This window comes from Bufo gargarizans, chromosome 2, assembly GCF_014858855.1.
Source record: "Bufo gargarizans isolate SCDJY-AF-19 chromosome 2, ASM1485885v1, whole genome shotgun sequence".
Taxonomy (NCBI): Eukaryota; Metazoa; Chordata; class Amphibia; order Anura; family Bufonidae; genus Bufo; species Bufo gargarizans.
The window spans coordinates 552,976,820-552,995,502 of NC_058081.1; the positions used below are offsets into that span (position 1 = coordinate 552,976,820).

General features: G+C 44.9%; 1 protein-coding gene across 5 annotated transcripts in view; it reads left to right on the forward strand.

Moving 5' to 3' along the window:
* Nucleotides 1-6,017, forward strand: part of PRRG2 (proline rich and Gla domain 2) — a 45,253-nt gene extending 39,236 nt beyond the window's left edge. For all 5 annotated transcript variants that reach the window (XM_044281577.1, XM_044281580.1, XM_044281581.1 and 2 more), the window contains 2 exons: nucleotides 3,359-3,514; nucleotides 4,573-6,017. In XM_044281577.1, coding sequence (XP_044137512.1) covers nucleotides 3,359-3,514; nucleotides 4,573-4,603 — 187 coding nt within the window. In that variant the 3' untranslated portion in view covers nucleotides 4,604-6,017. The remainder of the gene's footprint in view (nucleotides 1-3,358; nucleotides 3,515-4,572) is intronic.
* The last annotated feature ends 12,666 nt before the right edge of the window (nucleotides 6,018-18,683 follow it).

Genomic DNA, 18,683 nt, shown 5'->3' on the forward strand with positions numbered 1-18,683 from the left:
GAAGGTTGTACATCGAAAAAAGGTAACATCACGGCTGCTGCTGCCTCTATTGGTGATTGATCAAGTGTAGTGTCGAGTGACCTTCTGTTTTCCAGTTTGGCGTACAAGGTTTGGGTTCGGGATATCTAAGAATTCTGTTATGGATTCCGCTACCACAGACCATAACTTGTAGTCCGTGGTAGCGGAATCCATAATGGATTTCTTAGATAACCCGAACCTTGTATGCTGAACTTGGAAACAAAAGTTCACTTATCCCTAATCAAGTGATCGTTGGGATGCCAGTAGAAAAAGGACCTCTAACAGTGATAACCATGGTAGTTTCTGCCCTTTAACAGATTTACAAACAAAATTAGAAATAAATGAAATCAATAATTGCACAAAAAATAACCTACTCCAAAAAATGTTGCTCCCTGCCACTCACTGTCATACCGCTAGTCAAGACCCGACGCCCCTAAATTGGATAGGCAATGCATGAAAAATCAGACAATGATGAATCCTAATAAAATGTTTATTTTAGGCTAAAAAGGGTATTATTTTCACTTTCATATTATTAAGCCTAAAATAGTACCATAAATAGTGTTTATAAAAATAAGAAGAAAAACCTGCATTGTTCAATAAAAGCAAACAAAATACACAAAAGTCATGTTTTTAGCCCAACAAAGACTACTTTAACACTAGTGTTTCTATTTAGGGTCTCAATACCGGAAAAAAAATGCTTCCGTTTTGTCCCCATTTATTGTCAATGGGGACAAAAAGTAACTCAACAAAACAGAAAGCTCCGTTCCGTTCTCATACCGGAGAGCAAACTGCAGCATGCTGCAGTTTGCTTTCCGTCCTGGGATGCTGGGCAAAACGGATCCGTCATGACCCACAATGCAAGTCAATGGGGACGGATCCGTTTTCTCTGACACAATAGAAAACTGATCTGTCCCTTATTAACTTTCAATGGAGTTCATGACGGATAAAGATGGTTATATGATCAGTAACGGAAGCGTTTTTGCTGAATAGTTTTATAAAAAATAAGAAGAAAACCGCATTGTTCAATAAAAGCAAACAAAAACACAAAAGTATGTTTTTAGCCAAACAAGAACTACTTGTTCCAAATCGTTCTGATGAAAAACTGTTCCACGTATTAAAAATTTTTTTTAATAATAATGCTTGAGTGTATTTTTTTCTTAGAACACTATTATTGTGCTATTCCTCCCAATAATGTATGAGTAAATAGACAAATGAGTGTTAAGCGAGAATTCCACGCGGGTGCAATGCGTGAGGTGAACGCATTGCACCCGCACTGAATCCGGACACATTCACTTCAATAGGTCTGTGCACATGAGCAGTAATTTTCACGCATCACTTGTGCGTTGCGTGAAAATCACAGCAAACTCTATATTGTGCGTTTTTCACGCAACGCAGGCCCCATAGAAGTGAAGGGGGCTGCGGGAAAATCGTAAGCAAGTGCGGATGCGATGTGATTTCCACGCATGGTTGCTAGGTGACGATCGGGATGGGGACCTGATCTTTATTATTTTCCCTTATAACATGGTTATAAGGGAAAATAATAGCATTAGGGATGGAGGGGTTAAAAAAAAAGAAAATAAATTAAACTCACCTCATCCACTTGTTCGCGCAGCCCGGCTTCTCTTCTGTCTTCTTCTTTGAGGACCTGTGAGAAAAGGACCTTTGGTGACGTCACTGCGCTCATCACATGGTCCACCACCATGGTGATGGACCATGTGATGAGCGCAGTGACGTCACCAAAGGTCCTTACTACTGCCTAAAAATTGTGCAACTTTTGAATGCATAGTGTGAATGGTATTTATTTATTTTTGTAAGCTATAAAAAAAAAAAGCTTGGGCCACTGCAAAGGATAATTCTCATCTCATCTTCAACCGCTTGGAAAAAATGCTTTTTTTTATGAAAAATAAGAAAAAAATGAAACTATTTAACAACATGAACTATAACATTTCTATGCATTTATCCTGCATGGTGAAACAAACAAAAAAAAGAGTTCTGGTTCATCTTTCCTTAAAAAAAAAAAAAAAAAAAATATAAATGTATAAAAAGTGAAATCCAAAAAGTCTTATAAACAATAAAATGATGCCAATGAAAACCAGAGTTTGCCCGGTAAAAAACACAAGACCTCACACAGCATTGTCAACTGAAAAATGTGCACAAACCCAGACCACAAGAAGACAAACCATGGTGGAATTGCTGTTTTTTTTCACCCCCTCCCCAGAGGGAGTACAAATCACGTACAGCAACATATTGTGCACAACTGAGAAAATAGCTCAAATAAATGAAAAATACAGGAAAGCGACCAAATAATATAAACCATTCCTATAGATTGCAGCATGAAAATGAATGTTTTCTATACATTAGATGTACACCAAAATGGTGGCATTAAAATATAAAACTTGTCCCACACAAAAAAAAACATCCCACGTACGGCTACGTCAGTGGAAAAATTATGACTGTTGAAATGCAGGGATGAAAATGCTAAAAACAAAAATGCAGGGGGAGATTTATCAAACTGGTGTAAAGTAGAACTGGCTTAGTTTCCTATAGCAACCAATCAGATTCCTCCTTTAATTTTCCAAAGGAGCTGTAAAAAAATGAAAGGAGGAATCTGGTTGCTATGGGCGACTAGGCCAGTTCTACTTTACACCAGTTTGATAGATCTCCGCACAGTGTCTACCCATTAAAGGAAATGTGTCATCAAACATTTTATCTGCCAGTTAAAACCAGATAGCAGCACATCTTTTTTTGTAAACTCTTTATTTTTATTTTACAGATTTATGTATTCTATTTTCTGAACATGATTATGCGGGCGGCCATCTTGCCTGATCTGTTTTTAACAGAATTTAGACAGCATTAAGAAAATTGCTTTACGGCACCCCAACAGTACACAATGGTCAGGAGGGGACCTCACTGACTTCTATGGTAGAGTTTTCTAGGCATGCTCTGTGCCCTGTGCAGAGGTCATTGTACAAAGAAAGAATAGATAAGCTCTGACAATCACCTATTGTGAAGGGTGGATCCTGTCTTATCTCTAGAAAGAGGTGATATCATTACAGGCAGGATTAGAATGACAGATAAGCAGGTAACTACAGTAAAGTGTATTAGGCTTAGTGGCCAGTACGAAAACTGCAGGATTTAATGTTTTTTAAATCTAGGTATTGACATGGAAAATTTTAAAATGACCATTAAAAATTATTTAAAAATGTGATTTAAACAATAGGTAATTTTCTGATGACACAACTCCTTTTTAAGGGGTAACGTTTTACACCAGCTTTTGTAAAAAATAAAATCTTAATTCATATTGTTTGATAGTCTCATTCAATTCTACTTTTGTTTTCAGGCCTCCCGTACACCTCACTAGTAATACTCCGCTTCCTGAAGCACTTCCTCTGAACCAACCGCCATTACCTGATCCCACCGCCCCAGGGCTGCCATCCTATGAAGAGGCATTGGAGGCATCGGGCACATATGATGCTCCCCCTCCACCTTATCACAGGTATTTAAACTCATGGTAAACTTCAGTGTTGCATGGCATCCCACCAGCTGCCCTGTTTTACATACTACTTCACCAGGATTTATGCTAAAGGGGTTGTCCAGTTTATGGTAACTTTTAGAAAGGTAGCAGCAGTCCGTTTACTAATAGGCTGTGATCAGAGCATGTCCATTGCTGTGTACTTCTGTGCAGCATTGGACCACTTGTGCTGACAGCCGGTTCCTGTGTAAGCATAATGATCCTTCCCCCAACATGGCAACTGACGTCCATCAACAACCCGTAGGTTGCACCTTCCCGTCCATCAACAACCTACTGGTTGCCCATGCCACACACACTGTTATTCTGTGGAGGCCGCTGATGCACCGGTCTATCACCAGCCATGTCAGGGGAAGGGTCGTTATGTTTACAGAAGAACAAGCTTGTCAGCACAAGGGGTCCGATGCTGCACATATGTGGACAGCAATGGACATGCTCCGATCACAGCCTATTCGTAAACTGCTTCCAGCACCTTTCTAAAAGTTTCCATAAACTGGCCAACCCCTTTAACTTTTCAGCTCCGTCTCACTTGTATAGGAGATATGGAAACAGTATAGGACGGGTAACTCAGCCATTTCCGTAGTCCCGACCACCCCTGACCATCGTACTTAGGCCTCATGCACACGACCGTTGTTTTGGTCTGCATCCGAGCTGCAGTGTTTGCGGCTTGGAAGCGGACCCATTCACTTCAATGGGGCCGCAAAAGATGCGGACAGCACTCTGTGTGCTTTCTGCATCCGTTGCTCCGTTCCGTGGTCCGCAAAAAAATAAAAATATAACCTGTCCTATTTTTGGCCGTTTTGCGGACAAGAATAGGCAGTTATATTAATGGCTGTCCGTGCCGTTCCGCAAATTGTGGAACGCACACGAATGCCATCCGCAATTTGCGGACCGCAAAACACACAACGGCCATGTGCATGAGGCAGGAGAAGTTCAGGGGGCCTGTTCTGAGACGGAAGGAATACGCCTTCAGCTTTCAATATCTAGTATATTATTTACTCATTTTGCTATTTCTTCTTACACAGAGGTTCAGCCAGATCAAATCAACCCAGCTGAGGTTTCAGAGTCAACATGATGCCTTATTTTTTTGTCTCTGTATGAATGGTGTGTGATTTCAGAGGAGGACTTTTTTTGGGGGAGCAAAATACTTTATCCAGGGATTTTATTAACACTACTGAAATAAACCGTTACCAAAGAGAAGACCACTGAACCGGCATGGAGGATTTTATTAATGTTTACGCTCTACTGGAAGAGATCGCTTTGTTCAGACCCCAGGACATGGTCGCGGTAGCTGATGTTGTAATTAACTATGAGCTTGTTATCCATTTCCCAGACACAGGACTGCTCTGCAGAAGCTGATTTACTAGAAGACGAGAATTGGTGTAATTCTGTCCCTCTCTTTGAACTGGAATATTCTGTGTAATCAATGAAAATGTAAAATTACAGGGATGTTCTATGAGGGAAGACTCTTCAGTAATGCTGACCAAAAATGCTATGAAAATTCACATTTTCCAGCAGGGATTTTTTGTGCCTGGTTGCTTACCATTTAGTTCAGATCCACTGGATATTTTAAGGGTAATTGCTATGACTACACAACAATATCCAACAGTGCTACAGACTCCTGAGGAAATTCCATTCAGTCCGTGACAACGTGACTTCACAAGTCATTCTCCGTCTCTGGAAGGCATCGGTTCTTTCTCCTCTAAGGCCTTACAGTTTACACTCAAGGCAATGCAATGTCAGCCACGTCACCAGAAAGAGGGATTTAAGACTTGATAAAAAAAAAAACATGCTGTGAATACCTATTGGGCGGCGGGATGAGTACACCGAGGCACCGCTCACTTGGGCTTTTTAAATATATAAAAGAACAGTTGACAAGATGGGATCTCTTCAACTTACGTGGAGCAGATATTTTACTTGGGTTCAGATTTGCAATGATATACTGTAGTTCTATATGTTTTTTTTCCCGCAGAAATATTGGTATGAGTAAGTTACTCCATTCCTGAAAGGCATAGTAAGATGGGTTGTGTGTTTCAGTGGAGGCTGCCATTTTGTTGACTGAAACTACATGGGACGCCTTAGGCAACAATGGCTGCCTCCAGAGTTCTATTAAGTTATAACCCACAATGTCAGGTTTGTTCCATTACACAAGTGTTTCTGCCGGGGGTGAACATGATATCCTTACTGGGCAGGGCAGGAGACCCACCGTTTTACGGACTGTTTCATAGGCTGACGATGTATCGGCACAGTCATGTGACACAGACTACAGGGTGGTGATTGGTCTCTGGATCTTGCTTTCATATGCCACTGAGTGCCTTTCTTAATTGTGGCATGTGGAGGGGAGGCTTTTGGAGATCAAAAATATGAACAGAATTTTTTTTTTTTTCCTTCTTGGATTAGAAACACATTTCACTGAAAAGTTGCCTTAATTAAATTTGTATTTTTAAATAAAGATAATTTGTTAAGAAGGTTTAACCTTGTGGGCTGTTATTTAAAAAAAAAAAAAAAAAACGCTAATTTGGTACAAAGGCCATTTGTGTAAACATTTTATGACTTCTGGGGGAGATTTATCAAAATTGGTGCTGTGAATTGACCCGTGGCAACCAATCAGATTCATCCTTTCATTTTCTAAAGGTGCTCTGAAAAATGAAAGGTCAAATCTGATGTTACTATGGGCTATCTGTGTTCTCTTCAAGGAGCTGATCAGCAGGGGTGCTGGGTGTCGGACCCCCACCGCTCTGGTATTGATGACCTATCCCGAGCATAGGTCATCAATATGAGAAAACCTGACAACTCCTTTAATAAACTGGTCGGATCTTCCTCCAGCAGGATTTTTTTCTATTTAGGACGTGTGACACAACATTATTTAGTAAATGACCCCCATATGTAGTATACAGGCTGAAGTGTTGTGAATTTGTTATGTACCGACCTATTTCCCCAGGTCCCAGTATATCATGGGAATAAGGTGGTATGAAACTGTGATCCATTTTAAATCAGAATGTAGACGGGCACAGATATAGATGCTCCCCTGGCTTTGCTAAAGGGATTGTCCCCAAAAAAGATATATAAAATGTGTGTTGTAAAGCGAGGTTTTTAATTAGTTCCTCCCCTTTAACGTCATGAAGTTATTTAGTGATGTCTATACCTGCCACATTCCTGCAGTATGAGGTACTCAAAAGTGGGGCAAGGAGGGGCCAGGAGAGCAGAGAACACTTACGGTAGTTTTGGAACAGCTCCATTGAAGACATCATCAGGGTAAGATGTCTTGCTACCATCACTTCTCTTTGTATCATATGAGCGTCAGCCGAGTGCCATGTTGGGCGCTGGTAGATGGAATCCGCCCATTTGTTGACGACTCGCGATAATATGTATGTATGTGTGTGTGTGTGTGTATAAACACTCACCTAAAGAATTATTAGGAACACCATACTAATACAGTGTTGGACCCCCTTTTGCCTTCAGAACTGCCTTAATTCTACTTGGCATTGATTGAACAAGGTGCTGATAGCATTCTTTAGAAATGTTGGCCCATATTGATAGGATAGCATCTTGCAGTTGATGGAGATTTGAGGGATGCACATCCAGGGCACGAAGCTCCCGTTCCACCACATCCCAAAGATGCTCTATTGGGTTGAGATCTGGTGACTGTGGGGGCCATTTTAGTACAGCGAACTCATTGTCATGTTCAAGAAACCAATTTGAAATGATTCGAGCTTTGTGACATGGTGCATTATCCTGCTGGAAGTAGCCATCAGAGGATGGGTACATGGTGGTCATGAAGGGATGGACATGGTCAGAAACAATGCTCAGGTAGCCCGTGGCATTTAAACGATGGCCAATTGGCACTAAGGGGCCTAACGTGTGCCCAGAAACCATCCCCCACACCATTACACCACCACCACCAGCCTGCACAGTGGTAACAAGGCATGATGGATACATGTTCTCATTCTGTTTCCGCCAAATTCGGACTCTACCATTTGAATGTCTCAACAGAAATCGAGACTGATCAGACCAGGCAACATTTTTCCAGTCTTCAACAGTCCAATTTTGGTGAGCTTGTGCAAATTGTAGCCTCTTTTTCCTATTTGTAGTGGAGATGAGTGGTACCCGGTGGGGTCTTCTGCTGTTGTAGCCCATCCGCCTCAAGGTTGTGCGTGTTGTGGCTTCACAAATGCTTTGCTGCATACCTCGGTTGTAATGAGTGGTTATTTCAGTCAACGTTGCTCTTCTATCAGCTTGAATCAGTCGGCCCATTCTCCTCTGACCTCTAGCATTAACAAAGCATTTTTGCCCACAGGACTGCCGCATACGGGATGTTTTTCCCTTTTCACACCATTGTTTGTAAACCCTAGACATGGTTGTGCGTGAAAATCCCAGTAACTGAGCAGATTGTGAAATACTCAGACCGGCCCGTCTGGCACCAACAACCATGCCACGCTCAAAATTGCTTAAATCACCTTTCTTTCCCATTCTGACATTTAGTTTGGGGTTTAGGAGATTGTCTTGACCAGGAGGAGCATCAACCCTACATGCATTGAAGCAACTGCCATGTGATTGGTTGACTAGATAATCGCTTTAATGAGAAATAGAACAGGTGTTCCTAATAATTCTTTAGGTGAGTGTATATTAGTGCTGTGAAGAAAAAGTATTTGTCCCCTTACAGATTTCTTTTGGTTTTTGCACATTTGTCACACTTAAAGAGGACCTTTCATCTGTTTTACTTATAGGAGCTAAATACCTGTACTTGCTGATGCTGCCACACATTTATATATTTTTTAAACATCGCTCCTACGCCCCTTCTGAAGTTTTCACGCTCAATATGTAAATACTAAGCATTGGTACAGGGAGGAGGAGACACCAGGGTTTCTCAATGGGCATCTCCTTCTCCCTGGCTGTGCCACAATCCAATCGCTTTGGAAAAACCTCCCTGGCTGTGACGCTCTCCGATGTGATTGGATCATGGCAGTGGCGTCGCCAGTGGGGGCCACGGCCCCCCCCCCCCCTTTATCAAGCTGTGCCCCCCCCCCCCCCAACTAAAATGTCCCCCATTCATTTTGGCACTAGTTGGTCTGTGCTGCGCACTGTGTAGGCACTAGGCAGCCCTACCGGGACATCTTCTTCACATCTGATTCTGATGATCTGATCTGACTGAGTCTTGTGCCGCCGCTGCGCCTCGTCCTGGCCCCGGCCCCAGGACCTGACCAGTTGAGTCGGACTCGGTGGCAGTGCTGTGCATAAATCAGCGCGCCGCTAGTCGAGACTAGCTGATTCTGATTCATTCAACTACTGGCAGCAGTGCAGTGCGGGCGGCGCTCCTGCTCCTCCTCCTAACCTACCGATACCGAACAGACTGGACTGAGCCTGACCTAGTGGTGACGGTGTGTAGCAGGTTAACTTAATAATAATAAGGTACAACTTGCAAGTAGTGACTGAGTGGACTGACTAAGTCTCTTTCTATTCTAACTAGAGAGATTAGATCTGACTCTGAGTCTGAGAGGAGAGATGGCTGGCGGCTGCCCCTGAATCTAACTGATTTAAAAGTTAAAGGGGTTCTGTACTTTCATTTAACTGATGATCTACTCTCTGGATAGATCATCATCTTCTGATCGGTGGGGGTCCCGGGTCAGACACCCGGGACCCCCGCCGATCAGCTGCTTGAGAAGGCACCGGCGCTCCAGTAGCACCGCGGCCTTCTCACTGTTTACCGCCGGCCCAGTGATGTCACGAGTTACAACTAGTATCAACTAGCGTGGGCGCGGCTAAGCTCCATTCAAGTGAACAGAGCTTAGCCACGCTCAGGCTAGTTAATACTAGTCGTGTCGTCAGTCAGTGGGCCGGCGGTAAGTGCTTGAGCGCCGGTGCCTTCTCAAACAGCTGATCGGCGGGGGTACCGAGTGTCTGACCCCCCCCCCCCCCCCCCCGATCAGAAGCTGATGATTTATCCAGAGGATAGATCATCAGTTAAATGAAAGTGCAGAACCCCTTTAAAGTTAATGTCAGTGCAGCCTGGATGATTACAGTGTTTACTACTTTACCGTTTAGAGAATTCATGTTCAAATGTGAGCAGTGGGGAGGGTGATCTGTGGTCTGTGGATGTCATGAGTTATTACACTGTTATAGGGGGGAGGGATCCGTGGATGTCATGACACTGTTACGGGTGGGGGGGGGAATCTGTAGATGACACGGTTATTGGGGGGGGGGGGGGGTGTCTGTGCCACTGTTAGGCTCTATTCAGACGTCCGTAACAGCGGCAATGTGCAGGTCCGCATTTTTTTTCAGGAACGGAATTGCGGACCCGGAAGTGCGGGTCCGCATTTCCGTGTCCGGCAGCACATCATGCTGCCCTATAGAAATGAATGGGTCCGCAATTCCGTTACGCAAATTTCGGATTTGTAAATGGGGCCTTATAGGGAGAGGGATCCCGGTATGACACTGATATGGGGTGGATCTGTGGATGACACATAGCATAAGATGCTATAAACGGTATGTGTCATCCACAGATCCCCAGGCAGCTAGGACATGTTGAAATCTGAGTGATTAGGGTTTTTCTTCCCTATTGCAGTTTTAGGTATTGGGTAAAGTATCGCAGCATTTCTAAGCATACTTGTGTAAATGTATCGCTGTTATAGCTGCCCCCCCTACTTTTGTCCTGGCCCCCAGTGTGCCCCTCCCCAAAATTTGAAAGCTAGAGACGCCACTGGATCGCGGCACAGCCAGGGAGAAGGAGACGCCCATTGAGAAACCCTGGCGTCTCCTCCTCCCTGTACCGATTCTCAGTATTTACATACTGAGCGTGAAAACTTCAGGAGGGCGCATCGGGGCGTAGGAGCGATGTTTAAAAAAAGGTGTGGGAGATCCTCAGACAGAACGCAGCTTTCTCACAAGTTTCATGGTTGGGGTACGCTCAAGTCAGGTCTTTCATGGGTCTCACGTTTCCTGGTGGAGCGATAGGTCAGTTGACAGACTTTGACAAACTTTACCTGGCCTCCACTGATGGTCGCGGTACAATATCATCCATGTATCAGGTTTTGCTACAATCCCAGAATAGTGACAGAGCCCCTTTCTTCGCAAAATGGGAAAGGGACCTGCAAATTACCTTCTCAGCGGATGAAGTGGAGAAGATTTGTACACTCTCCCATGGGATGTCTATGACATCTGAAATTAAAGAAAATAATTATAAAATTGTCTCTAGGTGGTACTATTGTCCTACTACTCTACACCAGATGTTTCCGTCGGTTCCCGATCATTGCTGGCGGTGTGAACGAGAGCAAGGTTCTATGTTGCATATCTGGTGGGACTGCCAGGTGATAAAGCCTTTCTGGGAGAAGGTTTTGGATATCTATACCAGCTATTCGAACCAGTCAATACCTAATACTCCTCAGGTTACACTGCTGTCTCTCATTCCGGGCTCTGTCTCACAAGTTAAGAAAGGGGCACTACGTCTCTTCTTAGCAGCGGCGCGTATGGTGATTCCAAGGCACTGGAAAACCACTTCCCCCCCCTACATTGTCTGAGTGGGCCAAGGAATTGAAACATATTCTTAGGATGGAAGAGTTGATAGCCGACAGTCAGGAAAGAGGTGGGATTTACCAGAACAGATACAACTCTCTAACTTTCTTTCTAGACTCTCAGAGATTTAGAGATTTGGTTTGTTCCTGAATTTTTCCCCAGCAGGGTTTTTGACAGGTGTACCCTTTGCTTGTTATCCCGCCCCTCTTCCTAATCCTCTTTCCTTTTGTGTCCTTTATGTTTGATGTGTCTTAGGAACCTCCGTTTAGGATTACTCACTCAGTGTGCTCACTTGGGCATTCGAGGGCTCACAATAAACCTTACTCTCCTCCGCAATGATAGCCCTTCTTGATTGGGGTTCCCTGTTATAACTGGGATGTTCGAGTCCCTTTAAAGGTTAAAATGTCTGTGTTACTTCAGCTGTTTTCTGAGGGTCCTGCGTGTCCCTGTGTTGGACTGTGTCCATATTACCTATATCAATATCTGTGATGTAATGTGTAATTTGCTTATGAAAATCAAAAAATTAATAAAATAAGATTACACATAAAAAAAGGTGTGGCAGCATCAGCAAGTACAGGTATTTAGCTCCTATAAGTAGAACAGATGAAAGGTCCTCTTTAAGTTTTTCAGATTAGCAAACACATTTGAATATCAGACAAAGACAACCTGGGTAAGTACAAAAAATGCAGTTTTTAAATGATGATTTCATTTATTAAGGAGGAATTTGGCCCATTTTTCTTTGCAAAATAGTTTTAATTTAGCCACATTGGAGGGTTTTCGAGCATGAACGGCCTGTTTAAGGTCATGCCACAGCATCTCAATCAGATTTCAGTCCGGAATTTGACTAGTCCACTCATAAACCTTCATTTTGTTTATTTCAGCCATTCAGAAGTGGACTTGCTGGTGTGCTTCACATCATTGTCCTGCTGCAGAACCCAAGTTCTCTTCAGCTTAAGGTCATGAACTGATGGCTGAACATTGTCCTTCAGGATTGTCTGGCAGAGAGCAGAATTCATGCTTCCATCAATAACAGCAAGTCATGCAGGTCCTGAAGCAGCAAAGCAGCCCCAGACATCACACCACCATGTTTGACTGTCGGTATGAAGTTCTTTTTCTGAAATCCTGTGTTAGTTTTACGCCAGATATAACGGGACTCCCGCCTTCCAAAAAGTTCCACTTTTGTCTCGTTAGTCCACAGAATATTTTCCCAAAAAGCTTGAGAAATATTGAGATGTTTTTTGGCAAATGTGAAAGGGCCATTTGTGTTCTTTTTGGTCAGCAGTGGTTTTCACCTTGGAACTCTCCCATGGATACCATTTTTGCCCAGTCTCTTTCTTATTGTTGAATCATGAACACTGACCTTAACTGAGGCAGGTTAGGCTACATTCACACTCGCGTTTGGGGTGGATCCGTCATAGATCTGCACAAACGCTTCCGTTCAGATAATACAACCGCATGCATCCGTTCAGAACGGATCTGTTTGTATTATTTGTAACCTAGCCAAAGCGGATCCGTCTTGAACACCATTGAAAATCATTGGGGTACGGATCCGTTTTCTATTGTGCCATATTGTGTCAGTGAAAACGGATCCGTCCCCATTGACTTACGTTGTGTGTCAGGACGGATCCGTTTGCCTCAGCATCGTCAGGCAGACACCGCTTGTGAGAGCCCTGAAATGGATCTCACAAACGGGAACCAAAACGCCAGTGTGAAAGTAGCCTTAGGCCTATATTGCTTTAGATGGTTTTCTGAGTTGTTTTGTGACCTCCTAAATGAGTCATCGATGCGCTCTTGTAGTAATTTTGATAGGTCGGCTACTCCTGGGAAGCTTCACCACTGATCCATGTTTTCCCCATTTGCGGATACTAGTTCTCCCACTGTGGTTTGCCGGAGTCCCAAAGCCTAAGGCCTCATGCACACGACCGTTGTGTTCCGTGTCCGTTGTTCCGTTTTCCGGGATTTTCTGCGGACCCATTGACTTTTAATGGGGCCGTTGAAAACTCTGATAATGTACCGTTTGTCATCCGCGTCTGTGATCCGTGTTTTCAGTCCGTCAAAACAATATGACCTTTCCGTGAAAAAACACGGAGGTACACAAGATTGTCATCCGCGTCCGTGATCCGTGTGCGTTTTTTTCCTATCATTTGCAAGGCAAACTTGACTTTTTTTTCACTTTCCTTCATGTCTGGTGATCTTCCAAAAATCAAGGAAGACACACAGAAACAAAAACGGAAACTGATCACGGAACAACGGAACCCCGTTTTGCGGACCGTGAAAAATTACTGTCGTGTGCATGAGGCCTTAGAAATAGCTTTGTAACCTTTTCCAGACTGATGTCAATGACTTTCTTTCTTGAATTTCTTCAGATTGGGCCATGATGTGTTGCTTTTTGAGATCTTTTTGCCTACCTAATGTTGTTGGACAGGTTCTATTTTACTTTTATTCACATTGCACTTGCACTTTATGATTCATAATTGTATTCTATTTCTTATATAATTTTTGGATTTGTACTTTCATATGATGTGTGTTATTGGTGCACTGTCACTTTAAGGCACTTTTAACATCATTCACGATATAATGGTAAAAAGTGTGCATCGCATTTTATTTTTTGGTCTCTCTGATATATTATAGTTGAGCATTTGTTCCTTATAGATCAATATCTTTATCCATATTTAGGTTATGAGCAATGGCGTAACTAGAGTGTTATGGGCTCCAGTGCAAACTTTGGATCGGGCCCATTTTTACAAAGAGGCGGCAGATTTTCTTTACACTAAGGGCTCTTTCACACGAGCGGATGCTGTGCGGGTAATCTGCTGCATGAAAGAGAGCCAAGCCCCGTCCGGACAGCAGAGACACGGAGCAGTAACATGATTGATAATGCTCTGTGCCTCTCTGTGACCTTTTTACTACAAAATCACAGTGAGATAAAGTTGTCACCGTGATTTTGTAGTAAAAAGATCACAGAGAGGCACGGAGCATTATCAATCATGTTAATGCTCCTTGTCTCTGCTGTCCGGAACGGGGCTTGGCTCGCTTTCACGCAGTGGATTACCCGCACACGATCCGCTTGTGTTAAAGAGCCCTAAGCCCAATGCATGGCTACACTCACCCAGTCCTAATAAAATCTGGTACTACCTCATCCAGGGTGTCGCTGGTGTCGGCGTGATGTCCGCTGTATCCAGAACAAGGACCCTGTGGTGATAGAGGAAAAAAAGAATAATCACATAAGGAAGGGATGGTGACTGCCCCTGTGAAATCACCAGCAGGGGGCGCTGTGCTGGTCCTGTAAGACCGAGCCATGCCAATGTATAGCAGGGTAATCTAGGACATTTCCCCTAAATTCTACTACACAGTACTAATGCCCACATTGTTGTCCCTTCAAAATTGTTATGTCCTCCTTGTGGCCCCTCACAGCAGTTATGCCCACCTTTGATCTTGTCACAGTAGTTATGCCTGCTTTTGTGCCCCCCTCACCGTCATTATAGCCAGATATGTGCCCTCCCACAGTGGTTATGCCAGATATGTGCCCCCTCACAGTGGTTATGCCAGATATGTGCCCCCTCACAGTGGTTATGCCAGATATGTGCCCCCTCACAGTAGTTATACCCAGATATGTGCCCCACACAGTGGTTATGCTCTTTTGTGCCCCCTCACTGTAGTTGTTGCCCCCTTTTTCCAGCTTTATGGAAAAGACAAAAAACAACAACACATACTTACCCTCTTCCCTGATGACCCTCTTCCCTTACCCTCTTCCCACACTCGCATCGCACGATGTGCAGCCTGCAGGGGGAGCGCCTAAGCTCCTGAAGAACAGTGAAGCAGGGAGCGGAGAGGTCTCCCTGCTTCACTCTGGAAACAAACAGCCCAGCAGTGACAAGAATTGTCGGGCCGGGTGAGTGCGGCTTCCGCAGCGGGCCACCTCCCCCCGCTGGGCCCGGTCATGGTCGCACCCTCTGTGACCGCAATTGTTACGCCCCTGGTTATGAGTGTTATGCCCAGCGTTAATTTTAATTTGTTTATTGGTTTATGTAGTAACGAAATTAGAACTAGGGTGCTCTTGGTGGCTGCGTCACGTGGTGGCGCCGTGTTAGTCCTTTGAGAGCGGACTGGATAGCTGATGGACGGGTGGCTTGCGGTCCACTGCTCCCTCTGATGCTGCTGCAATGACGCGGCATGCATCACCCAGTGTTCAATTCCTTTTGGGTACCAAAGTCTGATTTATATAATGACACCATGTGTATGTTTGACCTCCTGACGCAGCTACTAGAGCGAAATGCGCGTCGAGGCATTTACCTGGCTACACTACAGCTCTCTTCCCCTGATCATGTCTCCAGGTGAGCTCAGCAGGAGCTAATATTTTTATATTTGCTTGATTATTTTTCCAGCCTTCATTCAATATGGGACATCCCTCTGGGCTTGGTTATATATTACTCTCATTTAATATCTGGTCTCACCTGTTATCCCCTTTTTCTTTGGGGCATGTAATACATTCTTTTCAGGGGCAGTAGGGCTGTAGGCCTGTGTTTCCATACATCATTTAAGGTCATTGTCACCTATTTCTGACATTGTTATCCCCGACTCAATGTGTTTTTATATAATTTTTCAGTTTTTTGTGTAATAAAATTGCTATTTTTTGATATTTTTGAGGTATGTTTTTCTTGTTCCTGTTCAAAGAATATATCTGTATGCTATATAGTGTGTACATGCCCTTATACAGTATTAGCTGAGGCTTGTTAGTTTTTTCTATTGAAAGGGAACTTGTCAGCTCTGAAACTAGAGTAAGAGGTGTATAGTGTAAGTGATGCTGAATCAGATTATGTAAGTTTTATCTTCATACTCCCTTCCATTTGGCCACTTGTGACACAGTGAGGGGTTGTGTCTGGCAAGGCAGGTATTTTCCTCCCAGCATGTGTGGCTGGGCTGGCTTCCAGCCAGGTGAGGTCAAATGCCGGAAATACCGGACCAGAGCTTAAATGCAATTCCGGGTTTTGGCAGCACATGGCTGTCCTTAAATAGGCAGCTGGGCTCAGCAGAGATGTCTCTGTTTTTGGGAACTGAGGCTTTGTGCCATGCTGGAGGGCTGAGAGCCGCATGCTGAAGAAACAGGCCCCAAAAAGCCCGCTGTGGACTACTGGAGGCAGAACTGCCAGCAAGGTGACTTGTGTTATATGAACTTTCCATTGTGTGTAAATTAACACCAAACTGCAAGGTTACAGTACATGCTGTTTTGTGCAATTGAGTTAAGAACTTGTTTTTTGCCTCTGTACTGCGCCCGCTTACCCTATCTACCAGAGCAAAACTGCACAATTGGTGGAGGATGCGGGCAAAAGCAGTGAGGCTGGCGTGAACGCCGATATTTGTGGGTTCTGCATTTTTCAGGCACGGTTGTATGTTGTACATTAAACCAGCTGTATTACAACCAGTGCCCCACGACAAAATGGAGGCTGTTGTGAAGGACCTCATGGAGGCTAATCTGCAGCAGCGAGAGACAAACCTGCAGCAACGCGAGGCTAATAATTAGCAGCAGGAGACTAACCAGTTGCTGCTAAAACACATGATTGCTTTGCAGACAGTAGTCTGTGCCGCAATTCCTAAGATGACCCCCGCAGACGACATCGAAACCTACCTCGCGATGTACAAGAAAGTGGCCATCAGAGAAAAGCTACCCCATGACCAGTGGGCTGAGGTCGTCGCTCCATTCCTGGCATCCGATTCCCAGAGGGTGTATTTCGACTTGCCGGACGATCAATCAGCCGACTACCAAAAAGTAAAGGGTGAGATTTTGGCAAGACTGGGGGTGAATGTGTTGGTCCGGGTCCAGTGGTTACATCAGTTGGGGTTTAAGCCGGCTGAGCCTGCGAGGACCTAGTATTATGACTTACTCCACCTCTTGCAAAAGTGGCTACAGCCTGATGTGCTGAGTCCCACGGATATGCTGGATAGACTATTGGCTGATATGTTCTGGAGGGCTCTGCCACCCCCTCTCCAGCACTGGACCGGCCAGTTGTCTCCTGGCAATGCCCTGGAAATGGTGGACCTGGTGGAGCGCTACGAGGCTACTAAGACTGTTACAGGGGGTTCTTTTGGGAGGGGGGGCAGTCAAACACCGTAAATCTCCATCCCAGACCCGGCGACTTGTACCAACTAAACCCACCCGGGGTGTACCCTCTACGGACCTGGCTCTGATAGTCTTATGGTGGTGTCAGGAGCCAGGCCATGTAAGAGCTGACTGTCCCCATCAGGTGGAACCCATGGATACTAACTATGGCTACCGTAAGTCGCTATACGCCAGGAAGCTGTGTGCAGCAGGTACCCCAAAAACTCTAAACCACCTGTGCCAGGTGGAGGTAGGAGACACTCCAGCGGAGGCTCTGCTGGACTCAGGGAGTCTGGTGTCCCTAGTAAGGGCTCCCCTGGTACGGTCAGCCGAGTATACTGGGTGGAGTATACTGGTCAGGGTCATGTGAATCCATGGAGACTTAAAAGACTATCCCACCGCCCTGGTGTCTCTAACCACAGGGACTGGCAGATGGACTCACAAAGTGGCAGTTGCCCCAAATTTACACTACAAACTTATAATAGGGAGAGACTTCCCGGGCTTCCCGGCACTGTAGCCTGCTATGAGAGTGACTAGCAGAGTGGCCCGACTCAGGGAGGAGACCAGAACCCTGGGAACCTGAGACCAAAGGGCTAGCAGTAGGTGTGACCGCCACTTCAGTGGAAGAAGGGGAGACAACCCCCTCTAAGTGTGATGGTGGGAGACGTGTAGGACTTGCCGCCGGATCCTGAATTGGCAGACCTCAATGGCTCCGGAGATAATTTTGGTACTGCCCAACATCGGGACTCAACCCTATCCCGCGCCTGGGAAAATGTGTTAATAGTAGATGGTGAACCACAACAACCTGGGGCAGACTCAGTGTTTCTCCTTTTTGTGGTTCATCAGGATGTGTTGTATCGGGTAAACAAACTACGGGGTGAGCCTATTGAACAGTTGGTGGTCCCCAAGGCTTATCGAAAGCTTGTGTTAGATCTAGCCCACCAACACATTCTAGGGGGTCACCGGTGGCTGCAGAAAACTCAGGATCGTATTCTACAGTGGTTTTACTGGCCCAGCATATTCAAGAAAGTGGAAGAGTTTTGTAAGTCTTGCCCAACCTGACAGTTAACTAGCCCCCAGCCACGTTTCCGTAGTCCCCTAGTACCTCTCCCGATTATCGAAGTACCATTTGACAGAATAGCTATGGACCTCATAGGCCCAGTACCGGAGTCCGCCACAGGGCATCAACACATCTTGGTCATTATGGACTACGCCACTTGGTACCCAGAGGCGGTGCCACTGCGACATACCTCGGCCAAACTCATAGCGAAGGAGTTAATGGAGATGTGTTTCCGAGTGGGACTACCTAAAGAGGTTCTGACCGACCAAGGGACCCCTTTTATGTCCAAGGTGATGAGGGAACTCTGTAAGTTGCTGCACATAAAACAGCTACGGACGTCTGTTTACCATCTGCAAACGGACAGATGGTCACATTAAAAAATATGTTGAAAAAGGTAGTGTCTAAAGATGGGAAGGACAGGGACCTCCCTCTGCCCTATCTCATGTTCGCAGTGCGAGAGGTACCCCAGG